The sequence below is a fragment of the Neopsephotus bourkii genome, unplaced genomic scaffold, assembly GCF_033783945.1.
Source record: "Neopsephotus bourkii isolate Nb327-2 ecotype Australia unplaced genomic scaffold, CSIRO-AGI_Nbou_v1 NB_1376, whole genome shotgun sequence".
Taxonomy (NCBI): Eukaryota; Metazoa; Chordata; class Aves; order Psittaciformes; family Psittacidae; genus Neopsephotus; species Neopsephotus bourkii.
The window spans coordinates 3070368-3084033 of record NW_026901855.1 but is presented as its reverse complement, the minus strand read 5'-3'; the positions used below and the strand labels follow the sequence as shown (position 1 = coordinate 3084033).

Here is a 13666-nt window from a genome sequence, read left to right as displayed (position 1 = left end):
AGTGAAAGACTCATCTCCAGCCTCTTTTTCCTTATGGTTAAAGGCAGACAGACCAGAAGCCAGATCAGGTGGATAAGGGAGGAAAGAAGTGGAAGTGCAGAATTTTTCATTATACCCTTAGGTTTGTTACTGCACAAAACTGTATTGCACTAATCCTTTCTGTCACAGGGAGATGCTCTCGTTGTCAGCAAGGAAGCTAAGCTTTGTATTGAAGTGATGCATCTTGTTACAAAGATGGGGGTAGCAAGAGCAAGGAGGGGAGGATGGTTTGGTCATTTTCCATTTTTTTAAGCACCATCTGCTAAACTGGTGATACAGAAACAGTAAGGGGCAGGAATTCTACCACACAGAGAAACATAGTAAAAGGCTTGAAATAACAATCCTAGTAGAGGGCGTATGTCTGCTCCTACATCCATCTTGAGAAGTCATCAACATTAGATACAAATGAATTAAATGCCTCCTAACGTACATAATTGTGCAACTAAATATTGAAAGAGTTATTTTCCTCTGGCTACATCTGAGGATTAGGAGACCTTGAACTCCACCTGTCATTCATTCTTTAAACATCTACTTCCTTTGGTTTTCTAAGCTATTGGCCTCAGTTACATCCTGTAGGAAAGCACTTAATTACCAGGTCAAACAAAGCATTTTGTTTTAAGCCATTTTGCCCTGGTGATGTAACACTGCTGAGCACCCCTTTTGCCCTGCTCTCCAGAAAGCATCATTAGTTTGCAGCTGACCTCTCACTTGCCCCATCTATTTTGAGGTCTTCCTCCCCCCAACACGTTTCCCCTCCTTTCCATCTAAAACGGCTCAGTTCTGTCCAGCTATTGAATGTGCTCTGCATGAAGCCACTAATTACTTTCAAGAGCTCACAGTTACCCTGAATTAACTAACCAACCAATCAACCAAAGTCATGGTGAGGATGCATCCTAGTTTTATCTAAATGTGTTTTATAATGTCTTTTTTCTTGGATTTAATCCACTTTAATAAAACCTGACAGTCAGTCTCCCTTGATGACTGCTGCAAGTATTTATCATATGATTCACAGTGGCACCTGAACTTTCAGTCCACTGCATAGCAAACTATGCAAAGGCAGTTTGTGGCTTTCAAGTAATGTATATTATTTACAGGTAACAGTGGTACCTTTACAGCTAACATCATCATTAGCATCCAGACACTAAATATGTTAATTTACAGCCATACAAAATTGACCAGAGGACACAATCAGATGGGTGCTTGGATTGCTACTGCTGTGTGTAATTTCAGATTGTTGCACGTAGCTGAAGTGCAAGGGAGAGGACAGGTGTTGCACTGCACTGTGGAAACTGGCATCTGCTTCTGGACTAATCTTGTCTTGGGTCATCAGCAAGTTCTGCCACCTCCCTGTGGATCGTCCTCCTGGTTGTACAGCATAGCAGAATAGTACAGGCTACAAAGAGAGCTTGGAAGGACAGACTGCACTGGTATGGATATAGCACCTTGCACATTACGTCACAGTTAAGGATGTACAATTAGGAACTTGTGAGGCCTGAGTTAAATCGCTTGTGGGTGGTGCTTCAGGGATTAACACTGCTTTAATGTGACAGAAGAGCTGATTTGTTTGGGGATAAGAACCCATTCTCTGCCACCAAAATAGCACTGCTTATACGAGTGTGTAGCACAGCAATACTGCAACAAAAAGACCCTGGTAGAGCTAAGCTCCATCATATTTGTAACAACTTCACATGAAAGAATAAACCTAGTTCTAACAAAATTAAATATGTAGTATTTCTGAAAGTTTATCTCCTTGCCAGTGCTGTGGTAAAACAAAACTTGGCTTCTCTCGAGGATACTCACACTTCCAAGCTCAGTTTTTACTTCCCCTAGATCCACACATCCAGATCAGTTCAAGGCCATGCTGTTCTGACTTGTGCCAACTTCACTATTTCCAGGCCCTCAGCCTCAAAGCGACATCTGACAACACTCCAGATTTCTGACAAGCAGTACACTGCTTAATCAGTAGTACAACACTCCACTGGAAAGAAGTGTAGGAAAAGTCAAAGCTGAAACTAGGCAGAAAGGCCCAAGCCCTTTGGGGAAGGCTAGCCTAGGTGGTGCTGTTAAATACTGCAGCTATCCAAAGAACCAGAATACAAGCAAAGTTCTGGGCCTAGGGTGGGGAACTACTTTCCTAGGAGGCTTTGGGCTGAGCTGTTAGGAAGGCAGCTGCAATCTCCTCGAGCAAGGCTTCCCATCAGCAAGCATGGGTCTGTAACTCCAGCACTAACACTACAGTGAGGAAGGAGCAAGAATCTTGTGGAAAAGAAAAATGCTTGTAAAACCTGTTCACATCATTAAACCCTTCTTTAACTATTTACTCTTAAAACTTACACCTCAGTGACTGAAGTGCCTTCTGCAAGCTTTCACAGTAGCAGTCACTAGAGAGAGAAGGCTCATGAAAGGCGGTCTCAAAGTTCAGGCTTCCCACCAGCCCCTGCCTGGTCAAATGAGGTCTCTGTGCCTGTTTTCATATGGCAATGGCATAGGCATATCATCATTGCTGATGACCCACTCAACAACAAAAGGACTTAGAGCAACAGTTCACCAGCATCACAGTGGGTAAAGGAAATCATCATCCCACTGTTTACTCCCTCAGAGACAATGAAATACTTTGAAATAGGCAGGACTAAACACACAAGATGTAGTTTCTGCAGATGAAAGGTCTTCGTATGATCAATAAATCAGACTGATCAAATTCAGCCCTCTCTTACAAGAGCAATGTTAAACAAAGTGTTCATAATGGCAAAATGAGGAGTTTCTGCACAAGATGCAAAACATGATGGGGACCATCCCATTCCAGCATCACATCCAGCCTCAGCCGTGCAGGTCTTGCATGGGTTGAAGGCTTGTGTGCAGACAGGGAAGAAGTGCTGTCAACAAGATGCTTCACTTGCTGTCAACAGAAATAAATTGATAGCGAGTCTGCTGACTCCACTCCATATTCTTCCTGCAGCAAACTCCCACCAATATTCACATAATTTTTTTTTCCCCTTTTTTGTAAAAATACTTGTTTCAGTGAGTTAAGATGGACACCTCTCCCAGAAACAGGCAGGTGAATCCTCTGGGACCCATGGGATCCAGCTCTGGGACTGGCCCACTAGGAAGTACGTGGGAATATCAGCACTCTGTTCTGCTCCCACTCCCTTGTCTCCTTTGTCAGAATCACTGCAGGTGTATCCAGGTCCCAGTTGTGGCCAGCAAGAAATCTCTGGAGCTAGGCACAGCTCTTTTCACACCCGGATCTGGTACCCATTGAGGTCTGGCATGGCTTTGGAATCAGCAGGCTTCTTCTCACCAGAGGGCCTGTAAGCAAAGAGGTAAGTGCTATTCTGAAACTGTTTTTTCTGTTCAGGAGGTGCTGCACAGAGAGATGGCAGCACATGAAGAGGTACAGGAATGCTTTAGACTTATCCTACACTACTCAGGGCAGGATTATTCTACAACCTCCAGTAACTCTCCCAGTGATCTCCACAGAAGGGAATTCAGGTTAGGAAGAGCAGGAAGCCCAGTCTGGTGCCCTGTATCAGTTTCAGGAAAGCAATCTCACTAACAGCAGTGTAATTATTGGAATCTCTTTCTTTAGGGCACAGGTCTATGAAATGCCAGAGCTCAGACCCCTGCATAAGGTTAAATAACTGCTATCAAGATCACTGTCTTATTTCAGCTGCCTTCCTCCTCCCTGCCAAAACAAACAAACAAACAAACCGTAGCTGTTTCCCCACTCCCCAAGCAATGATAAACTCATAAAGGCACAGACTAGGGAAGAATGCTATTGCAGGTCAGATAAGTAGCGCCTGCTATGAAGAACCCCGGTAAGACATTAGAAGGATCCAAAACCTGACAGCAATGTATAGTCTTTGACTAAAATGGAAATGCTCTATATGGGTTTCCTGCCCAGCAGCTGCACTCACCGACGGTCCCCACGGCTGTTGCGCCTATGGGGGCTAGCCTGACCTCTTTGGGGGGAGGAGACATCTTTCTTTCTGTCCTTGGTGGGAGATGGTGGCCCAGTTCCTTTGCCAATCTGCCAGAAAAATTAAAGTAAGAGCAACATGAGCAGACAACCAGTATGAGTAGTAACCAGAAAACACAAAGCCTAACAGTGATTAATTATATGGGAATTAAAGACAAAAAGGCAAGGCAAGCACATAAAAGAATGAAAAAGCCAGAAAAAATTTACTAATAGTGACAGCTATGTCTTCAAGTACTGTATACAGTCCAAGCTAATTACAACTGCAGTACTGCATGAGAATCCATTAGGGAACCAGCCTGTATACCAGAGTCCTCAGCCTCCAACTCACCCTCGAGCACCATTAGGAGAGTGTCATGGTTACTACTTCATTCCCCCAGTACACCATCAGCTAGGCAAGACAGGGGATGCAGCAGCAAACTGCTTCTCCACCCTTGCTGCTTACCTTCAGCCTCATATCACGGGCATGTCTCTCAAGCTCTTTGCGGAAGTCTTCCCGGGTTAGCTTGTCTAGATCCAAGATGGAATGCTTCCACTCAATCTGCTCCACACTGTGTGGGTCATGGGACACACAGTGGCCCAGTTTCACCTTTTTGAGAGTGTGCCAGCAGCGGCGATATGCCTCCTCAAAGTCAAAGATGAGTTCACTCAGTGTGCGGAAGACAGGTGCTTTGTACATGAGCTCCTCACGTCGGCTGATGCCCAGTGCCCCATAGCGGCCTCCGAAGTTCACCCCCAGCACAATGTGTCGGAAGTAGTTCCCTGAGAAGTGGGTTTTGAAGCTAATGGGGAAACGGTCCAGCGTGGTCATGTTGTTGGTGAGGTAACTGACAGCAGCCACTATTGAGGAAACAACTAGTGATACCATTTTCTTGACAAGATACTTCCTTCCTCCTCCAGATCCTCCCAGCCTGCTCAGCAGACTTGTCACTGATTCAGGCATCAGATAGGCAGGATTTGTTCTGCAGGTCAAAGGTCCAACCTATTGCAAGCTGCCTCACTTTCATCTGGGTCACAGGGAAACCAGACTTCGCCTCCTCAACAAAACCTTCAACAAAGGGAAGTTAATTTCAAGGCACTTTTGTGAAGCAGAAGTTAAAGTGCTAACACTTCAAGTGTATGTATTCCATAGCTCCCAAACTGTAATAATAATGCTGTAGCATTATTCCTCGGTTTGTTTTAATCTGTTTTACTAGCTACTGTTTCACACACAAACCAAGGACCTTAAGGACAAAATACTCATCAGACTACCCTTCTGAACCATTTGCTTGCCATCTGTGCCATTCCAGGTGGCTTTGTCAATGTGCATCGAGAACTTACAGCCTGAATGACATAGACTAAGCCTGAAAGATAGCGAGGAAAGATGTGTAGTTAGAGATGACACATGCCTATAATTAATAAAGGTATTGCCTAAGCTGGCAGGCAGTGTTAGACATAATAGTAAAGTGACATACATCATAATTAGAAGCTGTGGAGGATCGCTAACTTTTTAAATGTAGAACACATGCAGGCAACATTGCAGTAAGGGAAGAATGTTAGTCCACAAAGGACTTTCTGACCTAACTCTAGCTAGTATTTTTGCCCCTCTTTAGATGTTCCTTAGATTCTTCCTTTATCTTTTTCTCACATACAGAGTTGTCCAGAGCAGCATCAGCCTTCTTGGTGAAGGAGGAGCAACTTCAAAGAACTAGTTCTGATATTTCAGAGATTTGCTTGGATTTGGATTTTTTTGGTGGTTTTCCGGGAGAACTAGGTAGCGAAAACAGAGGGATGTGGGGCTTGGCAGCAATACTGTCAGCAGCCTGAAAGCATCATGGGGGAGCAGAGGAGAAAACACAAAGATGGACAGACATGCACAATTCCATGAGGAAAGGATACATTCCCAGGATCACAGCTTCCAGGCATTTTATTGGCAGGGCCTCTTTGGTCATTTCTTTGGCCAGGTCCATCAGCCTGCAGAGTGGAACAGGGGAAAGACGAGGACAGTTACAGGGCTTGTGCTATGCAAATGTGGCTAGTTTAGCCCTTTTGCACAATATATGTGAAGTAGGTTTCCAGCAGAGAAGGTGGCCCACTGAGGACAGGGAACAGAAGAAAGTATCTTCTTTAGGAAGATACTAAATCCAAACCAGGTGTCTACCACATGCTGTTGCTGCTTACAAGGAACTTGAGTAAGTTACAGCGAAGGTGCCTACTTGGCCAACCTCTGTTTTAGTGAGACCACAGCACTTGGCTCAGTGAGTTCTGTATGGAAACCTGTGTGGCCACAAGCAGAAGCCTCAGAGGACTGAAGGCCAGCAGTGTTTGCCTCACAAGGTTCAAGGACAGTAAAGCCCTATTCTCTGGCATCAATTCTACTCTTCATTCAACAAATACTGTGGAGGAGCCATTGCACTGGTTAAAACACAGGACATCTAGGGTCAAGTAAGTTTGTGGACGAGACCAGTGGTAAGAAGCTAGTCTTTGGAGGCTTTCAGTATGCTGGCCAGGAGAGTCAATTAACATCAGGTGCTTATCTCCTTAACTTACAGAGCACAGCTCTTCCCAAAATTTGCAGTCAGGAGAATCCCCCTTCTCCTTCAAAGTATGAGACATCAAAGCTTAGTAAGAGTAGATTCTGCAAAGGCACTCACAGGAGCTATGAAGTTACACCTGTAAAGATACTTGGCTTTTATGAAGCTTGTTTAGGGCAGGACCTAATTTCAGAATCCATCAGAAGTTTATGTAGTTATATGTTCTATATATAGTTCATATAGTTAGAAGCAAGCAGAATCTGCACACCTGGAAATACATTTACGTTATTTTATTTGATTTACTGACTCACGACAATAAAATCTACTCTTGTCCTTGAGAAAGGCCAGACACATCTCTGCCCAGCTATGCCCCAAGCAACAGAAAATACAGTCACCTAAAGCAGGATGGAGCTGCAGTACTGAAAGTCCTAAGTGCCACTCCCTTGGTCAGGGAACAGAAGGAAAAGCAGTGGGTCCCAATTATTGTAAAGCAAGGATTAAATGCTGTAGGGACTGCCAGCACTCACCCAGTCAGAGGTCTGCTCTTCTTAATCTCAAAGAATTGTGTCCCAGTGTGATTGTACCTGGAGGCAAGAAGTTAAAGGCTAGACAGCTTGGAAAATAGAGTTTGAAGAAAACCTGTCTGAAGAACTTTCATGTTACTTACTATTCTCACAGCAAAGTCATGATCCCACAAATTAAGAGCAACACAAGACCCCATCTCCCTCTCATGCATTTCTCACAGTTATAGTCCCTCCTAACTTCCACTGTATTTCCTTCTTGTCAATTCTTCTCTTTCTCTTCCCCCCACACACATTTCCACTCCATTTCCCAAAGGTCAGTGCTGACAGCAAATGCTCTGCTCAGCCTTCCAGTTAGCAGGACAGAACATAGATAGATCTCTGCCTGCTCTTGTCTTCCTTATTCTAAGACTGACCAGGACCCAATCCAGCACACAACCACCTTAGATGGGTGAGAGGTGTCAAAAGGTCTGCCTCCTTACTTTTTTTTAGGGCTGAAGCCAGAGCTAGCTCTGGATCTCATCAGTGAGATTAACTGTGCATGCATCACACATACCTGCTGTCCAGCACAACAGGGATGGAGAAACCTCATTCCCAGGACACAGTGACACTGGCAGCTTTGCATATAAAGAGGCAGAATACCACAGATGCACAAAAGCAGGGCAGCTGTCTAACTTTTAAACAGCTACAGAGAAGAGTGTTCAAGTGTGATGACCTGAGAAGCAGTTATTCTTAACACCACAGCTCACCCATACCTTACCACTGAGGTGACACAGTTTGTAGTCTGTCTAAGGCTTGGCTGTCAGGGTTGCAGGTGTGTTTCTAACAAAATGGCCACTGACCTTGAAGCATGGGTAGTGGGAAAAGGCCCTTGACAACGTGCCTGTTTGTCACACGGAGTGAACAGGATCAGAAAGTAACTTGGGCAGACCCAAAGCAGTTAAACAAACCAAGTCCAGCTTCCTGTTTTCAGGGAGCAAGTTTCAGTTCTCCTCCAACTACATCAGAACAAGCTCTTCTGCCCTGTCTTTCTGGGTCATCACACCAGTGACTAACATAACAGTAAAGGATACTGAAGCTCCCTGATGTAGCGCTGTACAGCTTCCAGGCGCTCAGGGATGGGGGTGGACGGCTGGAACGTAGGCACACTTGGTATGGGAATCTGAAATGGGGAGCAGAATGTAAATCACTGCTTCCAAACCTCTCCAGCTTCTTGCTGAACTCAGTGGCAGATAACTACAGGGAGTGTGTTCTCTGAAACCAGCCCCTTTTTGCTGTGCGAAGTGATCACACCAGAACATTCCACTGTTTCCACATTGACAGCTGGAAAGGGATTCAGACTGAAGCACCACCACAGAGCTGGAAGAGAAACTGTGTGAGAGTCCTGCATTTAGGCAACATTACATTGGAAGAATGAGATAAAATTAACTGACAAGGCAAGATGTGAGACAGGGAGGTTATCACCCAAAGGAGCTTGGCCTCATTCAAATATGCAAACTGGAAGGCACAAAACAAAAATAAGATGAGAGAGGGAGGTAAAAATGGAGAATGAGTTTTCCCAAAGCCACTGGATCATAGAGCAGTCTTGTAAGCAAGGATATAAAGGTCCCTCACTGCCGGTGAGTTGGCACTGACTAGGACACAGGCTTGACAGCATCATGAGTCCCCCCTGCAGTGTCTGTTGTTTTGAATTATGTGGTCAGAGAATGACTTCTGAAAGCCCACCATTTGGGCTGCTGTGCCGTTCTGAAGCCTCAGCCTTATGGGTCCAGTCAGATTTTCCTCACCATTTGCTCCACAGGGGGCAACTGCAGCCTTGTCAGCAGCTGAGAGAATGTGTCTAAGGGAAGTGTCCTGTCCGCAGGACAAATACAATGGAGAAGACACAGATTTGGTGTTGATTAACAGGCTTGGAGAAACAGCCTAGCATTTTCTCTCTGAAGGATAGCTTATGCCTTGGACACACCTCTCCGATACCAGACTGCAGCTTTTCACAGCAGTTTGGTCTTCAGTATTTCAGTTCCTTTTCAGATTTCCCCGTAAAGATGGGCTATCCCCAACTAAGAAAGAGCTAGTCAGAACCAGATCTTCCCTTGGGCTTTCTGCTCCACTGTGTGTAACTGCCTCTGCTGGCCATGGCTTTGTAGCCACTTCTCACCCTCCACCTGTATTTCTGTGGCCACTTATTTCCGTACCTCCTTCTGCCCTGGGTTGGCATAGGTGACTGGTGAACCAGGTTCAGACCTCAGCCAGCTGAAAGCTGAGCCAGCAAGCGTGGGTAGTTTTCAGTCAGGTCAGTTCCCTGTCCTGGTTTGCCACATGGTTGCACTCTGCTTTTGCCTGCACAGTACAGAGGCCAGAGACTTCTTAACCTTGAGAGATGGTGTGTCACTGCCTCTGAAAACCGTAATCTGTGTTTTTAAGCCTAGCTCCAAACACCATCAGCAAGTAAATGCTGAACTAAACTCAATCTCCACCCATTTTCTGTCCATGTTTTTTCATCAATTTCTCTTTTTTTTTTTTGATTTATTTTTTAAAATCTAAGTAGCACCATTTGCCCACTGGTACCCATTTTCATAGTACCTCTTGGAGGTGTGCCAGTTACCATCTCCAGTGCCTCATTGATATACCCTGCTTGGAGCAAGCAGTGGCACTGCCTGGCTCACTTGCAGGAAACAACACATGAAAGGCAGGAGCAGATGTGAAACTGGGTTTCTTCAGCCACAGCAGGAGCAGGGAAGGCTTCAGAGAGCAGATCACGGATGGAGGCATCTCTGGAACCACACGAGCTGAGTCAGTTTGGATGCTGTGAGCTGACACAGAGTCACAGGAAATAATTTCCAGGCAGAAACAATGAAAGAGGTAACAAGCAGGAGAGGCTCACTATTTAACTTTGATCCATTTCTTCAGCACGGACACTTCCATGCTTTCTGAGTGGAGACTGACAGATTAAGTGCACATTGATGGCACAGATTAATGACTGGATAGGTACTTCCATTACTAGTTGGACTTAGCAGACCCCCAGATACCCTTTTCCTCAAAGGACAGTGCCACGCTGGACAGTGGAATGGCAACCAGTTCAGCAGGGGACTAGTTAATGCAGAAGAGCCTCCTGCACCTCAACTAATTAAATTGATGAAAGTACAGTGTGCTCTCTCTCTCTGGGATCTGGGCCTGCAGCCCAGACTGGGCTACAGTTTCTTTTGCATCAGGTCTATAGCATTTTAATGGGGCAACAGAAACAGGAGGAGAGGAATATGGTCTCCATCCCCACACTGACAGGATGAAGACCCTAACATTTTGTCCGTATGCAGTATCCACTTCACATTTCAGAAGGGCTATAAATATTAGGCAGTCTTCACAATCCTGCAGAAAGGAGAGAGGAATTTATTTGTAGAAGATAAGAAATCAGATCTATTTTGCTTTCCTTTTAGTTATTCAGGAAGCTGGAGGGACAGCTAGGAAGAGAGCCCAGATTTCCCAGAGCGCATACCTCTGCCAGGCTTAGCAGACTGACTGAACATGCCTGTGGTCCCTCATCACTTGTATGGAGGGTTTGCATCATGCTGCTCCTGGATTTACACACCCCAGGAGGCTGGCTATATGCGTGGGACTGGGACTCTGTTTTAAGAAAGGGGATCCTGAGAACAACAGAGATTTTCAGATACTAAATGGGCCATGCTATATATGTGGCAAGGCAGATGGGAGCAAGGCACAGAAAAAGCTCCACCCTTATCTGTATGACAAAGGTGATTTTTTGGCTAGCCTAGTGTGGCAACAGCTTATTTTATGGTGCTTACATGTATCCAAGCACCTACCTAATCATCCTTTTGCAAGCAACGTAAGAGCAATCTGAATCCCAGTTGTCAGCCTGACTAAATAAACTGGCTTTTACTCCCCTCTTCAAGCATGAATCCATTAGACGAAACCCTTCCTGTCTTTGTCCTCATAACCACCTCATTTAAAATCCATAATTTCTTAATGAGGCAAGCACACATCACTGTATTTTCAGTGTGGACCCATTTGATGGTCCCAGCAGCTCCAAGTAAAGCAATACCCCCATCCTGTTGCTAGAAAAGAGCCTGCAGGAGGGTGGCTCTTAAGCCCAGTGTGCATGGCCAATCAACAATGTCCTGCCACCATGGCAGGGCTCACTCGATGCCCACTCACCCCAAATCTACTGGAAGGAAATGGAGACCAGAAGAGATCTCTGAGCTCTCACCCCCCAGTCAAAGACATAGCCCCTGCAGCTGCTCTGTGAACATCTGAAGTCTGATCACAGCCTCCTGCAGTTGTCATTTTATGGTATTAAGTTTATTTATGGCCAACTTTTTTTGAGAGTTATTTCCCCAAAACCCAATGCTGGCTACTGTTTAAAGCCAAAAATATCACAGTTGGTGAACCCCTGTCCAGTTTTCAACACTTAAAAAGGCCTGTTCACCCTCCAGCACATGGAGCATACCTGCCTTTTCAAAGGAGCTAATCCTGCAGAGTACACCCATTGCCCTAATTCTCATCTGTTGCATCAGCCATTCAAAGAAACTTGATGGAGGCAGGTGGTGATATAAGCAGTCCTCAAAGATAAAAACACATCCCTAGAGGGGAAAAGGAGCTAGGGAAACAAAGCCCATCCATCCTTGCTGCTTCATGCATGCCAGCATCCTCTCAGCTGTACGCCCAATAAGCTTGGGAATGGGACCTCAAACTGCAGAGCAGTGAGTAGTTTATATATCTGGTTTCCAGGGTGCTAGCAGATGCCAAATAAATGGATAGCCAAATTTCACCTGTTATTGCAAGACCGTATACCACTTATGTCCCTTGACTGTAACCCTTTGGCATCAAGACTATAAAGTGAGAACAGTGGAAGAACATTAAGACCAAAACCAGAGAGTGAGCACTGTATTTCCCTCTCCTCATGTACTGGGCTTTCATTTGTGAGCCTTTTTCTGTCGTTTCCTTTGCCTCTCCTCGTCAAATCAGCCCATTTGGTCAGGAAATTGAGTAGTGTGCGTTCTGACTGATTTGAAACATGTTTTCAGCCTTCACACAGGCTCAGGACAAAGTCAAGAGGAGAGGAAGGAAATCTAAAAAGGAAGGAAAAGTCCAGTAGGGTTAGAATAGGGACTGTAATCAGGACTCAAGATTCGTTCTGGTTGCTGCCACAGGTGCCTATAACTCTTCACAGCACAAAAGATGGTGCATCACATGTTTGCCCAGAGTTACTGCTGGATAGCAGTGCGGATTGCCTGTGCACTATATTAATAGCATGTTCTTGTATACTTTCAGTTACCTTCCCAGGGAGGTAAAGCCCTTACTAAAACAGTCTGAGCATAAACAAAATCATGGTTTTGCATCTGAGTTTCCTCTGATAGTGTGATGGGAATACTCTCCTAACCCACCACTGGAGTGACACACCGAATGCTTGCAGTGTCTTTTGTTCACAGGATGCCAGTGAAAGGGGGACATTTTTCTCCAGCTGAGGTGCAACAGAGATAAATAGCAACAATCACAAGAATTCACATGCTAATATCTCAGTATGGAACAAGGTTAAGTGAAATGATCACCAGCTCCTCTTTTCGTAGAGTCCTCCTGCAAGGCCAATAACATGCTCAAAATCACATCTGACTCTACACACCAGCAACAAGCTCTGCAAGCGTTCACTAACACCCCTTTAAACTCTCTGGCATCAAGAGTCTCTTTTCTGACACACCGTTCTGTGCAAGAATGGCTTTCAGTGTGGGAGACTGTACCCAAACCTAATTTCTTCATGTTTAAAGACTCACCTCTGCCTGTCTCACTCACCCTCCCACCACAAGTATTCGGACTTTTCTAAATTTAACTCTCCTTCTCCTTCCATCATTTATCCAGTCTTCCTCTTGAGCACAATCCATCTCCCTCCCAGGCTGCTCACACATGAGACACCTGAAATCTGTTCTCCAGCGAGGCCTCAGAAGAGGCTGCTGCTGGTCGCCACGGAAGGGGAGAGCCCCACAGCACCCTCCAGCACTCCCAGTTACAGCGAGGCTTTGCTTCCAGCAAGCACACCCCGGGGCCCTTTTCCCGAGGGATCGCTCCCGAGCTCGGGGGCCCGGCCTCAGAGAGGGGGAGGCGAGCGGCTCCTCCCAGCTGGATGCCGCCTTAGCCCCATCGGGACGGGGTGTCTCACCTTGGGCAGGTCGGCAGCTCCCCGGATCCTCTGCGCCACCCGCTCCCCCTCGGGGTGGATCCTGCCCACATGCCGCCACATCCGCTCCCAGGTGGGCTCGTCCACGGGCAGCCCGCCGCGGTTGACGAAGAAGGGGACGCCGCCGTCGCGGAGATCCTCCTCGCCCTCCTCCTCCTGCTGCTCCTCGTCCCGCGGCGCTGCCGCCGCCTCGCCGGACTGGGGGTGCTTAGCGGCGGCCGCGGCGCCGCCACCCCCCGGCATCGCCGTCCCCCGGTCTCAACACCCGCCGCCCGCTGCCGGGCAGCGGGGGGCCGCGCCCCGCATGACCGGCAACCGGCCACGGGGCGTCACCGCCCCTGCCGCGCCCCCGGGATATCAAGGCGGAGGGCTTTCGGGGAATAGGGGAGCGCAAGCCAGGCGGGGCGGTGCCGGGTGCCGCATCAGGCCGCCGCGG

General features: G+C 46.6%; 2 protein-coding genes across 4 annotated transcripts in view; one reads left to right on the top strand and one right to left on the bottom strand.

The window, feature by feature from the left end:
* Positions 1-3527, top strand: part of ANGEL1 (angel homolog 1) — a 21158-nt gene extending 17631 nt beyond the window's left edge. For all 3 annotated transcript variants that reach the window (XM_061367433.1, XM_061367431.1, XM_061367434.1), the window contains one exon: positions 3395-3527. In XM_061367433.1, coding sequence (XP_061223417.1) covers positions 3395-3426 — 32 coding nt within the window. In that variant the 3' untranslated portion in view covers positions 3427-3527. The remainder of the gene's footprint in view (positions 1-3394) is intronic.
* On the bottom strand, positions 847-13666 carry VASH1 (vasohibin 1). The gene is made up of 7 exons (XM_061367449.1): positions 13213-13666; positions 8120-8208; positions 7053-7109; positions 5891-5965; positions 4458-4839; positions 3954-4066; positions 847-3345 (listed from the first exon to the last, which is right to left on the bottom strand). Exons 1-7 carry the CDS (start codon positions 13471-13473, stop codon positions 3273-3275), a joined length of 1050 nt encoding a protein of 349 aa, XP_061223433.1. The 5' UTR covers positions 13474-13666; the 3' UTR covers positions 847-3272.

Excerpts from the sequence above, each read along its gene's own strand:
- VASH1 (XM_061367449.1), bottom strand. The coding sequence starts at position 13,473 with ATGCCGGGGGGTGGCGGCGCCGCGGCCGCCGCTAAGCACCCCCAGTCC. Across the intron at positions 8,209-13,212 it reads GAGCTGCCGACCTGCCCAAG|ATTCCCATACCAAGTGTGCC; the intron begins GTGAGACACCCC and ends TCCCCATTTCAG. Across the intron at positions 3,346-3,953 it reads AACAGCCGTGGGGACCGTCG|GCCCTCTGGTGAGAAGAAGC; the intron begins GTGAGTGCAGCT and ends CTTTGCTTACAG.